The sequence below is a fragment of the Scyliorhinus canicula genome, chromosome 17 (assembly GCF_902713615.1).
Source record: "Scyliorhinus canicula chromosome 17, sScyCan1.1, whole genome shotgun sequence".
Lineage (NCBI taxonomy): Eukaryota > Metazoa > Chordata > Chondrichthyes > Carcharhiniformes > Scyliorhinidae > Scyliorhinus > Scyliorhinus canicula.
The window spans coordinates 35,641,120-35,660,838 of NC_052162.1; the positions used below are offsets into that span (position 1 = coordinate 35,641,120).

Consider the following 19,719-nt stretch of genomic DNA (forward strand, 5'->3'; position numbering starts at 1 on the left):
TTTTATAAATGTTTTTATTGGAGTTTTTGAACAAAGTATGTTTACCGTTACATACACAGATTAAAAATATATATATAAAAGACGAGCACACTCAAACCCCCCCACTTCCCCAAAGAAATAAAATAACTGGTAGGGTATTATTCACTACAGCAACTCTGTACAATTGGCAATATTATTTTTAACACATAAGTAGGCATCTGTTTATGTTTGGGGGGGGGGGGGGCAGTGGGGACTGGGGGGGGGGGGGGGTACATATACATTTGGGTGCTAGAGAAACAATTACAGAGGGCAATACTCGAATGGATCTGGTGTTGTCATTTGTTTGTTTTCCTAAAAAAAATTCAATACTGTATGGCTTCCTTAAATTGCCTTCTGTTTTTTAAAAAATAAATTTACGAGTACCCAATTTCCCCGCTCCCAATTTAGCGTGGCCAATCCACCTATCCTGCACATATTTGGGTTGATAGGATGAGACCCACGCAGACACTGGGAGAATGTACAAACTCCACACGGACAGTAACCCGGGGACGGGATTGAACCCGGGCCCTCAGTGCAGTGAGACAGCAGTGCTAACCACTGTGCCACCATGGCACCGACTTCTGCTATCTTTGAAGTGATTGGAGTAATTGTTTCTAAAATATTAAAGTTAGGTATTTCTGACTTCGTTCTGACATATAACTTTGTTGGATCTGACATTAAATTTGTAGAAACATGTAAGCATATTCAATCAGATTTCCATGAATGGGAAATTAATTTATTTAATGTTTGCCCTCATTTGTGTCTTAACAGCTTTCCAAAGTTTCTTACCAATCTGACTGAACATAAAATTATTACTGATGCAGATAATTTTACATAATTTAAAAAAAAATAATAGTCCAAATTGTGCCAGAAAAATGGTGCATTCATAGTGCATACTGTAATTATTGTGTAAGTCGGTCAACGAGTTCAGGAAAAGGAGATATACTCAGATGTGAATTACTCAAACTTGCTGCTTGATGTGCGCTGATCGGTTCATCTTAAATAAATGGTGTTTCACACTCAACCTGCATTATTTTTACAGCATGCTGAATTTGCATATCAATGTTGCATTAAATTTGTAGCAGAAAATTAGGTCTCGTATTCAACGATGTTTAACAATGTAATAATTGTTAATGCAATGCCCAGAATCTGAACAGTGTAGACTGTTGCGTCTCATTCATGCATGGATTGAAATGTGTTTTTTCCCTTCATTTTCATTCTCTGCCCACTCGCTCTGAATCTGGTCTTTCTTTCCCTCGCTCATTCTCTGTACCTGATGTAATTTAAAGTCGCTCATTCTAATTCACCCTTTGATTCTCTATTTATTCCTTATTTTTAAAATCTCATTAGATAAAGAGATAGACTGTTAGACCTGCCATTCACTAAAAATCCAGATGCCCCGTTACCATCATGCAATCAGCAACATCAAGGTTTGAGCTGAAGGGTGCAGACAAAAGTTCCAATGCCACATGCTCTGTTCCAGTAATATTTCATACAATGTTTTTCTTTGTATGAGATTGTGGAGTACTTAGAAGTGCATGGTAAAATAGGGCTGAGTCAGCAAGGCTTTGTCAAGGGGAGGTCTTGCCGGACAAATCTGTTAGAATTCTTTGAAGTAGTATCAAGGAGGTTAGCCAAAAGAGAGCCAGTGGCCATGATCTATTTAGATTTCCAGAAGGCCTTTGGCAAGGGGCCGTACAGGAGGCTGCTAAATAAGATAAACATCCATGGTGTTGGGGGCAAGGCATGGATAGAGGATTGGTTGACTAGCAGAAGGCAGAGTGGGGTTAAAGGGGTCTTTTTCAAGATGACAGCCGGTGACTCATGATATTCTGCAGGGACCAGTTTGGGACCACAACTATTCATGATATGCATTAATGATCTGAAAGAACGAACTGAGGGCATTGTTGCTAAGTTTGCAGAAGATACAAAGATATGTGGAAGGACAGGTAGTGTTGAGGAAACTGTGAGGCTGCAAAAAGACTTGGACAGGCCCGAAGAGTGGGCAAAGAAGTGGCAGATGGAATACAATGTGGAAAAGGCAGAGGTTATGTACTTTCGTAAGAAGGATAGAGGTATGGACTATATTCTAAATTGAGAAAGGCTTCGGAAATCTGAAGCACAAAGGGACCTAGGAATCCTAGTTCAGGATTCTCTTACGGTTAACATACAGGTTGAGTTGGCAGTTAGGAAGACAAATGCAGTGTTAGCATTGTAAAGATCCTTCCTGCCTCTTGTTTATTCCCCGTCAATTCCTTTGTTTTCCCCTTTCTTTTATTTCTGCTGTTCCTTTTTTGATCCATGGATGTTTGATGGATTTTTGACTTTTAAGAAATAGCCTTTAATTCAGCAAGCAGATTCTAAAAGGCTAAGCTGTTTTAGACTGGTGATTGGGGATTGACTGGCCCCAGAATGACTTGTTCTGATTGATGTAGCAGGTGGCAAATGAATTGGCCCAGAAGGCTGTGATCTGCCCGGTAACAGGTGATGATTGGATTTTATCCTTCTGGAATGTTTCTCAGAGTCACAAGCTTCCATTTTAGTTTCATGTTTGATGATGCATTCTGGGTGAAGGATTTTTCAACTAATTCTCTCCCAAAGGATCCAGCTAATCACTCTCTACAAGGCCACAATGAGGCCTGATTCTCTCTCCAGCAAGACTGGGTGGCAATCTCATGAGACTGCAAAGGCGTAAGTCAAACCACAAGTTGGAAGCAGAGTTTGATGTAAGATAGTGTATCAGGGAAGAAATAGGCCTGAATCTGAGTTGAAGGTCCAGTTTAATAAAAACTGAAATGTCTCTCTGGAAGAAAGCCTGCTGCTTGTGAGTACTGAATGAAATACTCTGCAAGGAAGACCATCAACTGCTGTAAACTAGAGGCTTTAATCAACCAACGTGCTGTGAGGAAAGCATGCTGTGAACCACCATTCGAAGCAAAGATTGTTATCTTTTGACCTTCATCCTTATTATTTTCAACCCCCTCCCCGTTTACATTTGTTTGTGTTGTGTGTAAAAGGGGGTAGTAGGTTAGCTTGATATTCAGTTGCATTCACTGCATATTTCACCATTAATCTTGTTGTAAATAAACAGGACTTGCGTTTCAACTTGCAAATCCTACGATTGTAATTATTGGGCAGTCAAGGCCAAAGATTTCAGGACTTTTTATAAGAATTATTGGTTAATTCACTTGTGTTGTGACTCTGGGTCATGTGGGGCTGGAATTGATCGTGCACTTGCTCAGGGTGGCATAACAGTATTAATTTCAAAAGAGTTAGAATATAAGATCAGGCATGTACTGTTCAGGTTGAATAAGGTTCTCGTCCGACCCTGTTTGGAATATTGCGAGCAGTTTGAGGCCCCATATCTAATGAAGGATGTGCTGGTCTTGGAGGGGGTTCAGAGGAGTTTCACAAGAATGATCGCAGGAATGAAGGGCTTGCCATATGACGAGTGGTTGAGGACTCTGGGTCTGCACTCAACGGAGTTTGAAAGGGCAAGTGGGGAATCTTAAAGACAGAAATAATTAGGTTCTTGATTAATAAGGGGATTAGGGGTACGGGGAGAATGGGGATGAGAAACTATCAACCATGATCGAATGGCGGAGCAGACCCGATGGGCCGGATGGCCTAATTCTGCTCCTATATCTATGGCCTTAATATGGTTTTGTGTATTCTGTTAGTAGCTGGCAGACATCTTTTGGATACCCGTTGATATACTTCTGACCAGCTAATATTCTCTGCACTTCGTGATCTATTCCATCAATTATCAAAGGAAAATATATTTGTCTTCATTCAGTTTCACATTTATGAAAATTTTCACTAGTTTGAAAACTTTGAGAGTTGCTCACAGCTTTCGGAATGACGTTAGTGCAGAATAAAGTAACATCTTCCACCTCTACTTTTTTATAGTCTTTGTTACTGTTTGAAATGTGCTCTACTTCATGAACAGATCAACTTATCAGAAGTTTCCATTAGTTTTCTCTATCTAATATTCTAAGAAATATATTCTACAGGACATTTATTGGGGGTGGGTTGTGGTAACAGAAACACCTCAAAATCTCAGCTGAGTTAGCCATTTCCTGGGGTAAACAAACCTGGATTGTGGGTTGCCAATGGGTTGCTTAGCCAGGCTTGATCTCCGAACAGCCAGAAGCAAAATGTGCAATTTCCAGCATGTGGCTGCATGGTGATGATGAGTGCCAATTATAATAATCTTTAATTGTCACAAGTAGGCATACATTAACACTACAATGAAGTTACTGTGAAAAGCCCCTAGTCGCCACATTTCAGCGCCTGTTTGGGTGTATGGAGAATTCAAAATGTCCAAATGACCTAACAGCACGTCTTTCAGGACTTGTGGGAGGAAACCGGAGCACCTGGAGGAAACCCACGCAGACACAGGGAGAACGTGCTGATCCCACACAGACAGTGACCCAAGTCGGGGGCCTGGACCTTGGAGCTGTGAAGCAACAGTGCTACCCACTGTGCTACCGTGCTGCCAAATTGTAACCATGTTGTATATTTGAATACAATTTGGTGTTGATGAGTGAAAATTCAATTACTTTATGCATGATCTTGTATATTTAAAGCAAATTGGCACCGATTAGACCCCGACAAGTGGTCGTGTGTTCCTTTCAGATTGACTTGTCACTCAATTATTGGAAACATCCTCACTGCATATTCCCTTTTAGTGTAGTATGCTTTTTCTTTTAACATTGCACCACGACACTGAATTTTAAATGTATCTTTCAATACATTCAGTAGCTAGTGGTGTCCCTCAGGGATCCGTGTTGGGCCCACAACTGTTCACAATTTACATTGATGATTTGGAGTTGGGGACCAAGGGCAATGTGTCCAAGTTTGCAGATGACACTAAGATGAGTGGTAAAGCGAAAAGTGCAGAGGATACTGGAAGTCTGCAGAGGGATTTGGATAGGTTAAGTGAATGGGCTCGGGTCTGGCAGATGGAATACAATGTTGACAAATGTGAGGTTATCCATTTTGGTAGGAATAACAGCAAACGGGATTATTATTTAAACGATAAAATATTAAAGCATGCCGCTGTTCAGAGAGACTTGGGTGTGCTAGTGCATGAGTCACAGAAGGTTGGTTTACAAGTGCAACAGGTGATTAAGAAGGCAAATGGAATTTTGTCCTTCATTGCTAGAGGGATGGAGTTTAAGACTAGGGAGGTTATGTTGCAATTGTATAAGGTGTTAGTGCGGCCACACCTGGAGTATTGTGTTCAGTTTTGGTCTCCTTACTTGAGAAAGGACGTACTGGCGCTGGAGGGTGTGCAGAGGAGATTCACTAGGTTAATCCCAGAGCTGAAGGGGTTGGATTATGAGGAGAGGTTGAGTAGACTGGGACTGTACTCGTTGGAATTTAGAAGGATGAGGGGGGATCTTATAGAAACATTGAAAATTATGAAGGGAATAGATAGGATAGATGCGGGCAGGTTGTTTCCACTGGCGGGTGACAGCAGAACTAGGGGGCATAGCCTCAAAATAAGGGGAAGTAGATGTAGGACTGAGTTTAGGAGGAACTTCTTCACCCAAAGGGTTGTGAATCTATGGAATTCCTTGCCCAGTGAAGCAGTTGAGGCTCCTTCATTACATGTTTTTAAGGTAAAGATAGATAGTTTTTTGAAGAATAAAGGGATTAAGGGTTATGGTGTTCGGGCCGGAAAGTGGAGCTGAGTCCACAAAAGATCAGCCATGATCTAATTGAATGGCGGAGCAGGCTCGAGGGGCCAGATGGCCTACTCCTGCTCCTAGTTCTTATGTTCTTAATACCCATTGATAGTTTAATTGAGCTAAAAGGAAAATATAAGAAAGCCTCTGAATTCAAAATTAATTTTTTGAGCGAGTGGCTGCTATTTCAATCTTTAATTTAAGGGTAAGATGCACGTATGAAAAAACAAGTTTGCATTCTGTGCCATTGGTGTTTTCTCTACTGGGTAACATTTGGTTAATTGTTCAAAATTTATGCATACAATAATTTTGGTGAAGGAGCTGAGAATGCTATAAGCAATTTTATAATTATTTGGTACATGTATTGACTAATTTTGGTATTGGAACAGGATGAAGAACTTGATGAGGATGATGCTTACCAAGTCCTGTCCACATTGAAAAGGATCACGGCCTTTCACAAGTAAGGACAGTTTATGCATGACTGTTTATATTTGCAAATCAGGAAATGCAGCTTTTGTGCAAGGACCAGGAACATTATACAATGTAAAAATAGAATTTAGGGGTGTGCTCTTTTGAACCTAAAAGGTGTAAATGAAAACAAAATGTTTAAAATTACTATTGGTATACAGTGCGTGTGTGTGTGTGTATATATAATTTAATTAAGTTCAAGACAGGCTGTGAGAATTAAATCATCTAAAGAGCTAGGTGTAAAAGCAGAAGTGAACATGACCAAGTCAAGATGGCTTACAGGTAAATATAACCAGTATAAATTTGCATTGGGGAATAGTTAGGAGTTGGATTCTAATTGTTGAATTTCAAAGAGAAATATTAAGACAATTTACAACTGACAGATTGTAAATTAATAAAGCAAAGTTATTGTGTGTATTTTACCCAAAAGTAGTGACTATTAGGAAAACATTCAAGATTTTTATATTCTGGGAAGGTGAACTTCCAAACATGAAACATATATATATATTTAATATATATATATATATAAAAGGAGAGATTGGAAGCTCTGCTAGGAAGGAGTGGTCATGTAAGATTGCTGTGGTGTGGAAGACACTGTGGTGTGCTATGCTGAAAGACAGTTGTGACTCAGAGAAGTGTCTGTTTGGCCTAGAAAACAGGGTTTTGTTTAAAGCCTTGCATTTCTCCTGTCAGCTTTCAAGCAGAGTGAAGCCCTGCAAAATAACTCCCCAAGAGCAATAGTGGGTGTCTTGCAGTAATATTACTGAAATTACTTTCATAGATTAAGTATCCATAAGGACTGTTGCGAAAAGGGATGTTTATTTGTTTGCTTAATAAGGTCGAAAGCTTTTGGGGAAATTATTGTAAAACGTACCCGTAACTGTGTAAATGTAATCTTGCATGTTTTAAGTTTTCTTTTGTTAAGGAATATTTTCATTTAGTCTTTAAAATCTTCAAAAGTGATGTGGGAATTTGTCACACCTGGAATATCAAATTGCAAATTGTTGTGATAGCATGTCCAAGTTTCTCTTTTGGATTTGGTCAGCCTGGCAATTACTTCCTGCCATACCATAAAATTAGGGGTTCTTTGCAGGATTAAAAATCCTTGATTGGCTTGGAATTAGTAAATTTAAAAGCTCCCAAGTATGAGAACACAAGTTGGGAGTTGGTATTGAGGGATTTTGAAATGGTTGGACTGCATACTGACATTGGCAATTGCTAATACTTTTCTGGGAATGGACGATGTAACCCTGACTGATTTACAAAAGGTAACCGAATCTCCGTTAGCAGAATTGGAAGACAGATTACAATTCGAATTAACTGTAGGGGGAGGATAGCAAACATAATTGAAGTAATAAAACAGCATTTGAAATTGGAAGGTTACCAGAGAGACCATATTCTCAAAAAGGTGAGTCGCTTGAATTGACTAAGGTCAGTTGCAAATGAAGACTTGAATTGGAGGCGTGACAAAGAGAGGAAAAAGAAAGAGAATGGACATTTCAAAGGGAGGAAAGGCAGAGTGAAAAAGATGACAAGGATATTGGAAATGGGTAAGTCAGCAAAGGAGGAAAGAGAATGCCAGGTTAAATGGCCAGCAGTTAAAACAGAGGCACTAGGAAGTGGGAATAACGTATTTCCAGACCAGAACCCATGGGAAGATGTTTAAATTTGTACAAGCCATCCTAAACTTTGAGGACTCAAAATGGACATTAAAAGTGGAAATAACATCTGCAGTTCTTAGAGAAGTAATTCTCTTGGAAGAATCTTAAAATTCACTTCCCTCGATAGCTACAACCTATGTGGAAGAACAGAGGGTTAAAACAGCTTGGCAAGCAGCAGAGGTGGCAGATGATTGTAACGTGGCCTATAAATCAAAACTTTGTCCATCACATCTTTAAATCTGGAATGGTTAAAGGAAGGCAGGTAGTTGGGGAAGAGAAGGGACAGCTGGGAAGCCTCAGGAAATTTCTCCTCATACCATAAAGGAAGGTGCTGAGAGTGGAAGTGACACAAGGAGGGCTTAAGTATTTCCATTGTAATAAGATTGTGGACACAAAGTCAACGTGTTGGGGATTAAATGGAAAACATTGCAGTAACAGGGATTCGGAAAAGTTCTGGGAGTAAAAGTACTGTGACCTTGAGACTTTGGGGCAAGGCAAACCTTTTGTCTAAGTGGGAAAGAAAGAATTGGTAATGGCTAAAGTGGCAATGTGTTCACACCAAGTGAGTGTTGAAGGGCAGGCTACAGAGATGTTTTAAGATTTGTAATGCGAAGGGAAAGTATATTCATGTCTTCAGGATAGAGCAGGAAATTGTATCAAATTTCTAAGGGGGCTCGTCAGTCCTTAATGTTATCATAGATTATCATAGAATTTACAGTGCAGAAGGAGGCCATTCGGCCCATCGAGTCTGCACCGGCTCCTAGAAAGAGCACCCTACCCAATGTCAACACCTCCACCCTATCCCCATAACCCAGTAACCCCACCCAACACTAAGGGCAATTTTGAACACTATGGGCAATTTAGCATGGCCAATCCACCTAACCTGCACATCTTTGGACTGTGGGAGGAAACCGGAGCACCCGGAGGAAACCCACGCACACACGGGGAGGATGTGCAGACTCCGCACAGACAGTGACCCAAGCCGGAATCGAACCTGGGACCCTGGAGCTGTGAAGCAATTGTGCTATCCACAATGCTACCGTGCTGCCCTTAATGGGATAATGCTACCTGTTGTCCAGAAGGCGTATTGTAAGAAAGGGTATTAATAAGTAGAATTCCTGGAGAAGCTAAACATTTTCCATTGTTTAAGTTTTTAATTAAAAAATTTGTTTGAAAACGAGAGGTGATTGTTTGGGAAGTGGAAAAATTGCTGGGTCACAGTGGTTGATGATCCCTACTGTAGTTGAACAGCCTGTGGTGACCCAACCAAAAGAAATACTGCAGAAAGAGTCTCTTGGATGGTTTTCAGATCATGTCGTAATAAGAGAGCGAATAAGACCATAAGACATAGGTTTAGAATTAGGCCACTCGGCCCATCGGGTCTGCTCCGCCATTCAATCATGCCTGATATTTTTCTCATTCCTATTCTCCTGCCTTCTGCCCATAACCCCTGATCCCCTTATTGATCAAAAACCTATCTTTTAAAAAAAAAAAAATTTAGATTACCCAATTATTATTTTTTCTAATTAAGGGGCAATTTAGCATGTCCAATCCACCCACTCTATCCAGACCACGCAGTATCCTGTAAGTTTCAATAAGATTCCCCCCACCCCCATCCTTCTAAACTCCCAATGAGTACAGACCCAGAGTCCTCAACCATTCCTCATACGACAAGCTCTTTATTCCAGGGATCATTTTTGTGAACGTTATATGGACCCTTTCCATGGCCAGCATCTCCTTCCTTAGATAGGGGGCCCAAAACTGCTCACATTACTGAAAATGAGGTCTGACCAGAGCCTTACAGCCTCAGAAGTACATCCCTGGTCTTGTATTCTAGCCCTCTCGACGTGAATGCTAACATTGCATTTGCCTTCCTAACTGCCGATTGAACCTGCACGTTAACCTTAAGAGAATCGTGAACAAGGGCTCCCAAGTCCCTTTGTGCTTCTGATTTCCTAAGCATCTTCCCATTTAGAAAATAGTCTATGCCTCCATTTGTTCTTCCAGTGCATAACCTCACACTTTTCCACATTGTATTCCATCTGCCACTTCTTTTCCCACTCTCCTAGCCTGTCCAAGACCTTCTGCAGCCCGCCTGCTTCCTCAATACTACCTGCCCCTCTACAGATCTTTGTACCATCTGCAAACTTAGCAACAAGGCCTGAAGTCATTTAGAATTAATTTATGGCCATTAAGTAAGGGGGGCACTCGCCTTGATTCAGGAGAAACGAATGAATCAGAGTTTGGAGGTTGTACTGGGAGCATGTGACAGTATCCTGAGAAAGATTAAGCAGAGCATAAGAGTTAGCTTGGAAACATTAAAAAATATCACAGCTAGTGGTGAAGGCAAGTGCAGATTGTGGTTTCGTGACTGAAGAAAATGTGTTAGTTTTTAAAAAAATAATTTTTATTGAAAATTTTTTACAAAATATATAACCGCAAACAGTAACAAACAGCAATAAAACAACATAATAAGCATAACACCCCCAAGACTGCAGCAACGCATATATCGAGCCCCCCCAAACCTGGTAAACAACAAGAGAACTTGAAAATAAATTAAATTAAATAAACATAGTCACACCCCCCCCCCCCCCCCCCCCCCCCCCCCCCCCGGGTTGCTGCTGACCTAGTTCCCTATCGCTGAGCCAGAAAGTCGAGGAAAGGCTGCCACCGCCTAAAGAACCCTTGTACCGGTATCCTCTCAGGGCGAATATGACCTTCTCCAGCTTAATAAAACCCACCATGTCATTGATCCAGGTCTCCACGCTTGGGGGTCTCGCATCCTTCCACTGTAGCAAGATCCTCTGCCGGGCTACTAGGGACGCAAAGGCCAAAACACCGGCCTCTCTCGCCTCCTGCACTGCCGGCTCCACCGCAACCCCAAAAATCGCGAGTCCCCAGCCTGGCTTGACCCTGGATCCTACCACCCTCGACACTGTCCTCGCCACCCCCTTCCAGAACTCCTCCAGTGCCGGGCATGTCCAGAACATATGGGTATGGTTCGCTGGACTCCCTGACACACCTGTCTTCGCCCCCAAAGAACCTACTCATCCTAGTCCCGGACATATGGGCCCGGTGCAGCACCTTGAATTAGATGAGGCTAAGCCGCGCACATGAGGAGGAAGAGTTAACCCTCTCCAGGGCATCCGCCCAAGTCCCATCCTTGATCGGCTCCCCCAGCTCCACTTAGCCTTTAGCTCCTCTATTGACGCCTCCTCCACCTCCTGCATTACCTTGTAGATATCAGATATCTTCCCATCCCCGACCCAGACCCCCGAAAGCACCCTGTCCCTCACCCCCCTCGCGGGCAGCAAAGGGAATCCCTCCACCTGCCGCCTCGCAAACGCCTTTACCTGCAGGTACCTGAACATGTTCCCCGAGGGGAGCTCAAATTTCTCCTCCAACTCTCCCAGGCTCGCAAACCTCCCGTCAATGAACAGGTCTCTCAGCTTTCTGATGCCCGCTCTGTGCCACCCCAGGAGCCCCCCCATCAATTTTCCCCGGGACGAACCGATGGTTCCCCCTTTGCGGAGCCTCCATCGAGCCCCCCACTTCCCCCCTATGTCACCTCCACTGCCCCCAAATCTTGAGGGTAGCCGCCACCACCGGACTCGTGGTATACCTCGTAGGAGGGAGCGGCAACGGCGCCGTTACCAGGGCCCCCAGGCTTGTGCCTCCACAGGACACCATCTCCAACCGTTTCCATGCTGCCACCTCCCCCTCCATCACCCACTTGCGCACCATCGACACATTGGCCGCCCAATAATACCCCGAGAGGTTGGGTAACGCCAGTCCACCACCATCTCTGCCCCGCTCCAAGAAGACCCTCCTCACCCTGGGGGTCCCATGCGCCCAAACAAAGCTCATGATGCTGCTAGTCACCCTCCTAAAAAAGGCCCTAGGGATAAGGATGGGCAGGCACTGAAAAAGGAACAAGAACCTCGGGAGCACCGTCATTTTGACGGACTGCACTCTACCCACCAGCGATAGCGGCACCATGTCCCACCTTTTAAATTCCTCCTCCATCTGCTCCACAAGCCTGGTAAAATTAAGCTTGTGGAGAGTCCCCCAACTCCTGGCCACCTGCACCCCCAGGTACCTAAAACTCTTCACTGCCCTCTTAAACGGGAGCCTACCAATTCCCTCCTCCTGTTCACCCGGGTGCACTACAAACACCTCGCTCTTACCCAGATTCAGCTTATAACCCGAGAAGCCCCCAAACTCAGCCAACAGCTCCATCACCCCCGGCATTCCCCCCACTGGGTCCGCCACATACAGCAGCAGGTCGTCCGCATACAGCGATACCCGATGTTCCTCCCCACCCCGCACCAGACCCCTTCACCTCCCCGACTCCCTGAACGCCATAGCCAGAGGTTCAATTGCCAGTGCAAAAAGCAAGGGGGACAGGGGGCAACCCTGCCTGGTCCCACGGTAGACCCTGAAGTACTCTGACCTCCTTCCATTAGTAGCTGCACTTGCCATCGGGGCCTCATAAAGCAACCGTACCCATTTGATGAACCCTTCCCCAAATCCAAACCTCTCCAGCACCTCCCACAGGTACCCCCACTCAACTCTATCAAAGGCCTTCTCTGCATCTAGCGCCACCACTATCTCCGCCTCTCCCTCAACCGCCGGCATCATAATAACATTTAACAACCTCTGCACATTCGTGTCCAAGCTGTCTTCCCTTGACAAATCCTGTCTGATCCTCATGTATCACCCCTGGCACACAGTCCTCTATCCTGGTGACCAGGATCTTCGCCAGCAACTTAGCATCCACATTGAGGAACGAGATTGGCCTGTATGATCCACACTGCAAGGGGTCCTTATCCCGCTTCAGGATCAAAGAAATCAGCGCCCGTGACATCGTTGGGGGCAAAGCCCCCCCCCTCCCATGCCTCATTGAAGGCCCGCACCAACAGGGGGCCCACCAGGTCTGCATACTTTTTATAAAATTCCACCGGGAACCCATCCGGCGCCTTCCCTCACTGCATTTGACCAATTCCCCTGACTAGCTCCTCCAACTCAATCGGCGCTCCCAGCCCCTCCACCAGCTCCTCCTCGACCTTTGGGAAACGTAGCCTGTTCATAAAGCTCTCCATCTCAACCCCCCCCCCCCCCCCCCCCCCCCCCCCAAAAACCGGTGAATCCGACCGGTACAGTTCCTCGTAAAAGTCCCTAAAGACCCCGTTCACCTCTGCCCCCTTCCGCACCACATTCCCACCACCAAATTCCCTAGCTGCATCTCACCTGCGGAGCTGATGCGCCAGCATCCTGCTCGCCTTCTCCCCATACTCATAAACCGCGCCTTGCGCCTTCCTCCACTGTGTCTCCGCCTTTCTGGTGGTCAGCAAGTCGAACTTGGCCTGCAAGCTACGCCATTCCCCCAACAATCCCTCCTCTGGGGCCTCCGCGTACCTCCTATCCACATCTAGGAGCTCCCCCACCAGTCTCTCCCTCTCCCTCCGGGCCCGGATGGAAATCAGCTCCCCCTGGATCACTGCCTTCAGAGCCTCCCAAACCATCCCCACCCGGACCTCCCCCGTATCGTTGGCCTCAAGGCACCCCTCAATACTTCCCGGACCCTCCTACACAACTCATCAGCCAGCAACCCCACGTCCAGATCGACCCAGTGCGGAGCATGGTCTGAAATTGCTATGGCCGAATACTCGGCATCCTCCACCCTCTGGATCAATCCCCTGCTCAGAACGAAAAAATCTATTCGGGAGTAAACCCTATGCACATGGGAGAAAAAGGAATACTCCCGCATCCTCGGCCTCCCAAACCTCCAGAGATCCACCCCTCCCATCTGGTCCATAAACCCCCTCAGCGCCTTGGCCGCCGCCGGCCTCCTACCCGTCCTTGAACTGGACCGGTCTAGTGGGGGATCCAGCACCGTGTTAAAGTCTCCCCCCATGATCAGGCCCCCCCGCCTCCAGGTCCGGAAGGCGGCCCAACATACGCCTCATAAAGCCAGCGTCATCCCAATTCGGGGCATACACGTTTACCAGCACCACCTTCTCTCCCTGCAGCCTACCCTTCACCATAACAAACCTGCCCTCCTTGTCCACCACCGCCTCGAACGCCACCCTCTTCCCCACCAGAATCGCCACCCCCCGGTTCTTCGCATCTAATCCTGAATGGAAAACCTGCCCACCCACCCCTTCCTCAGACGAACCTGGTCCGCCACCTTCAGGTGGGTCTCCTGGAACATAGCCACATCCGCCTTCAGCCCCTTCAAATGAGAAAATACCCTAGCCCGCTTAACCGGCCCATTCAGCCCCCTCACGTTCCAGGTGATCAGCCGGATCAGAGGGCACCCCGCCCCCCTCCCCCGCCGACTAGCCATAGTTAATCGACTGCTCGCTCCAGGCCAGCACACCCTGCCCGACCCGTTCCCCATGACGATAGCGCCTCTCCTCTACCCCCCCGGCCCACACCAGCTGCTTCCTGGCCATTCCAGCAGCAACCCGGTATCTCCCCCCCCTAAGGCTAGGACCCCTCCTAGCCGCGACGCACCCTCCATGGTACTTCCGTGAGTCAGCTGACTTCTGCTGACCCTGGCAACTCCCGCCAAAACCCGATCCCTCCCGACATGGGGTTATCCCCCCTCCTGCCACTCCTCTTTGGCACCGCTCCAGCACGGGAAAAAACCAGTAGAGGCTACGCCCCCACCGGCAGCTCCACCCTCCTGCCCTGCAGCGCGGGAAACCAGAGGAAAGCCCGCGCTTTCACACTGCCCCACCCCACCCGTCTGACGCAGCTCCCAAATTCCAGCTCCACCCCATCCCCCAGCCCCGTACAGAAAAAAAACAAACCCCCAACATCCCCCACATAACACAAAACCATACCCAACAGAACCACCCAGAAACAGAGCAAGAACGAGCATTAAAAAAATCAAAATTACAAAAACAGCAACAGCAAAAACAGCAACAACCGTAGTACACAAGAGCCCGCAGCCCCCAAACCCTAGTTTGAGTCCAGCTTCTCCGCCTGCACAAAGGCCCACGCCTCCTCCGGGGACTCGAAGTAGTAATGCCGGTCCTTGTATGTTACCCACAGACGCGCAGGCTGCAGCATTCCAAATTTAACCTGCTTGTTATGCAGCACCGCCTTCATCCGGTTAAACCCGGCCCGCCGCTTCGCCACCTCCGCACTTCAGTCCTAGTAGATTCGCATTACTGAGTTCTCCCACTTGCTGCTCCTCTCCTTGGCTCAGCGCAGCACACACTCCCGGTCGCTGAACCGATGAAACTGCACCAGCACCGCCCGCGGGGTTTCATTCGCCTTGGGCCTCCTGACCAGCACTCTGTGGACTCCCTCAAGCTCCAGGGGCAGATGGAAGGATCCTGCCCCCACCAACGAATTCAGCATCGTGGCAACATAGGACGGAACATCCGACCCCTCCAGCCCCTCCGCAAGGCCCAGGATCCTCAAATTCTTCCGCCTCGTGCGAAGGTCCAGCTCCTCCAAGCGGGCCTTCCACTTTTTGTGAAGTGCCTCATGCATCTCCACCTTCCCCACGAGGACCACGGCCTCCTCCTCCCAATCAGCGGCCTGCTGCTGCAACTCCTGAATGGCTGCCCCCTGGGCTGTCTGGGTCTGAAGCAGCTTGCTCGTAGTCGCCTTCAGGGAGTCCAGCAACTCAGCCTTCAGCTCCGCAAAACAGTGCAGAAGAGCAGCTTGTTGCTCCTGAGCCCACTGCCACCAATTCTCGGGTGCTCCGCCGGCTGCCATTTTGTCCTCCTTCCCCCGCTTTTTCTGGGGAGCTGCTGCAGCCTTTTTCTTTGCCCCACTCCGGGTGCGCACCATAAATTCGGGGGAATGTTCCTCCAAGCACCTTCCCCCACCGGGAATCGTCGAAACAGCGCCGTTTGGGGTCCTGAAACAGGCCCGAAAGTCCTTTGATAGCGGGAGCTGCCGAACGTGCGGCTTAGCGCCGCATCACTGCAACCGGAAGACGTTAGTATTGTTTTTAATGTCAGGCAAACTTAAAGCAAAGGTTTAGTGTCCCTTGCCAGATTGAAAAGAGACTGTGAAGTGAAATATTTAATAATTGTGGCGTAAATTTCCCGTAACAGCCTCCCCGAACAGGCGCCGGAATATGCCGATTAGGGGCTTTTCAGAGTAACTTCATTTGAAGCCTACTCGTGACAAGCGATTTTCATTTCATTTCAAATTTGCGCTTGAAAGTAGTTTGACAGGGAAGATAAACACAAGGAGATATTACTAGTGGTAGATCAGGAAAAGGGGGAAATCTGACAATTGACTTTTCTCTAAATAAATTGGCAATAAAGAAGTGCTTTAGAATCTAAATCTGATATTGTTACCTTCCAGAAGTGTCAAAGTGAATTGGAAAAGCTATTGCATTCACGCAAGGCTATTTCATAGACTCATAGAATCCCTACTGTGCAGAAGGTGGCCATTCGGCAACTCTACATTGACCCTCTGACAGAGCTAGCACTTTCTCCCCATGTCTGCGTCGGTTTCCTCCGTGTGCTCGTTTCCCCCCTCAGTCCAAAGATGTGCAGGTTAAATGGATTGGCCATGATAAATTGGCCGTTAGTCTACAAAGATGTGCAGGTGGGGTTACAGGGATACGGTGGGGGAGTGAACCTAGGTAGGGTGCTCTTTCAAAGGGTCAGCGCAGACCCGGCCAAATGGCCTCCTTCTAAATCAGGAATTCTATGGATTCATGCTGGAACCTGGACTCTCAGCTCCAGGTTCAAAATATTAAGTTGGTAGTTTAAATTATAATCAGCAGCGTGAGCCCCCCCCTCTGCTGCTGACTGGAAGATCTCTGCCAATATTTCCTCTTAAAGGGAAGAGAATTATTGGAGGCCATTATTAGCCATCAAGAAATCAGTAGAGAAATAAACTCCTTTACCACAGAGTGGTGAGACTGTGGAAATTAGTTCACAGGGAGTGGTTGAAATTAAGTCAGATGTTTTTAAGAACAGGTTCCGCCAGCATAAGAGGGAGAAGGGAACAGAGGATTACAATTGATCTATTTGGGTGAGGAAAGACGTGAGGGATCTCAAGTGAATCTTAAATTACAGCATGGACTGGTTGGGCCGACTGGCCTATTTCTGTGCCGTATATTCTTTATAAACCCCAATCTAATTGTTATTATAGCTGTCTTGCTGAATTTTCAATAGAAGCTTAATATTGAATTTATTTATTTATCAGTGCTCATGATCTTACAAGGTGGGACTTATTTAGCAGCAATTATAAACTGCTGAAGATTGCTATTGAAAATGGGGATATGCCAGAACAGGTAATAATTTGATTTTCAAACTGCAGAATTTTGTACCAAATTTCTTCTTCATATATTTGATTTTATAATTAGTTTAAAATGCATGCTATCACTTATCTTCCTTTGAAATATTGTATATTTGTTTTTTAGATTGTCATTCATGCACTACAGTGCACTCACTATGTAATCCTTTGGAACCTAGCCACTGTTTTTGAAGGTAGTTCAACAAAGGTATGTAAAGAGTGTAAATTAATTAGTCTACTATTTGCAAATACATTAAAACTTAAAAGAACATTGTGGCATGTATTAAAATAATTTTCAGAGTGAAGGGTAACCCTGAAATTCCAATGGAGTTAAAGTAAACAAGTTATTTGAGTTGCGATAATAGTGGTGTGGGAAACTGGTTGGAGCCTGGATTTGCTGACTTCTCGCTGTTCAAATCATGGTCCAGATCCTGATTGGCAAAAGTGTTGGAGACTCTTTCATTGCATCTTCTGAAGGTTTTGTGGATATTTCCATGCTACCCCAGAAAATCCATCATAATGAGTTGTTGTCTGATCCACCCCAATCTTTACATGAAGAAAATCCAAATCATGGTACAATGAAAACACAATGCTGGAAGTACTCAGCAGGGCAGGCAGTATCTATGAAGAATTAAACAGGTAAAATTTCAACTTGATCTTTTATCAGAACTCGAAAAAGGTAGAAACATCATCTTTGAAGGTTTTTCAGTTCTGGGAAAAAGTCACTGACCTGAAACTTAAATTTGCTTCACACTCCGTCTGAACTGCTGAGTATTTTCAACATCTTATTCTTTCCTTTCAATCTCCATACATTTTTTATTTTGTCCCATTCAGGTGGGGGCGTAGGTGATATAGTGGTATTGTCTCAGAGACCCAGGATGATGCTCTTGTGACCCAAGTTCGAATCGCACCACAGCCAATGCTGGAATTTGCAATCAAGAAATCTATGATCAAAAGTCTAATGATGAGAAAAAAACCATTGTTGTAAAAAAACATCTGGTTCACTAATGTCCTTTGGGGAAGGAAATCTGCTAACCTTGCCTGGCCGAGTCTGCATGTGACTCCAATATGGTTGACTCTTAAATGTCCTTTGAAATGGCCTAACTGTTAGGAAAATCAAGGTTGTTTTGAAAGATTTATTGGTAAATATTAAAAATAAGGTATAGTTTTAAGTTAGTTTAATTTAATGTTTCTGTGCCTGGCGGAGCAAACAGTGGTTGCTTAGCAACTGGGGCCTTGTAAGGTAGAGAAGCTTTGAAGTTTTAGTTGAGCTCATTTGTTTGCAGTTGGAAATAGGTTGAAAGAGAGAAGGCAGCTCTACTAGGGGCAGTTGGTTTTGGAAGGCTAAAGAGAACTTCTCTCTCAGCCTTGCTCAAAGAAAAGCCATGCTATGGAGTAACGGTTAAGAGAACAGATCCTGGAAATCTGCACTCAAGCTCGTAAGGAAACTAGAGAATTGAAGAGACGTTTTCAATAAATCTGGAGTTATCGAAACAGAGGAAACTCGGAACTAGAACAGAATACTGTTCAGTAAAGTCATAGAAAGTTGAAAAGGCATTAGATCGGGAGAGACCAGAAGAATATCTGTAGTCGTGCTCAGATTTGTGAGACATTACTCGTTTGGAAGAAATTATTTGAAATTGTGGAATTATTGGCTGCACCTTGAAACATGGGCAAGGAAACCAATTGCTGATAACCAGAGGAACCTCCCCCTCAGCTAACAAATCCACTTGTAGGAAGCACTGAGGGTGGCAAAGGTGCAGAATGTACTCTGGGTGAGGGAACTTCAATGGCTTGGTAGCACCACTACTGACTAAGTTAGCTGAGTCTAAATGACATCGCAAGGTGGTGAGAGAACCAAGATGAGGGACCAACAAGACGGAAAAACATACTTCAACTCGCCTTCATAAATCAGGGTGCCGTAGGATAGATTTCACAACAGGTCTTGCAACACAAAACTGAACATCCATAAGGCGCTGTGAGCAATCAGCGGCAGCAGAATGATACTCAATTCCAATCTGTAACCTCATAGCCTGGCATATCCCCTCACTCTACCATCATCATCAAGCCAGGGGATCAACCCTGGTACAATTAAGAGTGCAGGAGAGTATGCCGGAAGCAGCACCAGACATATCTAAAAAATTAGGTGTCAACCTGGTCAAGCTATAACATTGCTACTTGTCAGTCAAAGAGCGGAAACAGCATACATTGAACAGAGCGAAATGATCCCTAACCAGTGGATAAGACCTAAGCTCTGTGGTCCTGCCGCATCAAGTTGTGAATGCTGCTGGGCAGTTGAGCAACTGACTGGAGGAGGAGGGTTGACAAATATCCCATCCTCAGTGCCCAGCTCATCAGTGCAAAAGATGAGGCTGAAGCATTTACAACAATCTTCAGCCGCAAGTGCCAAGTGAATGATCCATTTCTGCCTTCTCGGGAGGTCCTCAGCATCACAGATGACAGTTTTCGGCCAATTCAACTCACTCCACGCGAGATGAAAAAAAAAGCTGAAGGCAAAATGGTCATGTTCCTGACAAAGTTCTAGCAGTGGTTCCGAATGGTAATAACTCTAGAACTTGCCATGCCCTGAGCCAAGCTGT

General features: G+C 45.5%; 1 protein-coding gene across 9 annotated transcripts in view; it reads left to right on the top strand.

Annotated features, from left to right (window-relative positions):
• The window catches only part of stag2b (stromal antigen 2b), a 246,641-nt gene that overhangs the window by 178,001 nt on the left and 48,921 nt on the right, over positions 1 to 19,719 (top strand). For all 9 annotated transcript variants that reach the window (XM_038774985.1, XM_038774992.1, XM_038774990.1 and 6 more), the window contains 3 exons: positions 6,101 to 6,171; positions 17,030 to 17,117; positions 17,247 to 17,327. In XM_038774985.1, the coding sequence (XP_038630913.1) occupies positions 6,101 to 6,171; positions 17,030 to 17,117; positions 17,247 to 17,327 (240 nt within the window). The remainder of the gene's footprint in view (positions 1 to 6,100; positions 6,172 to 17,029; positions 17,118 to 17,246; positions 17,328 to 19,719) is intronic.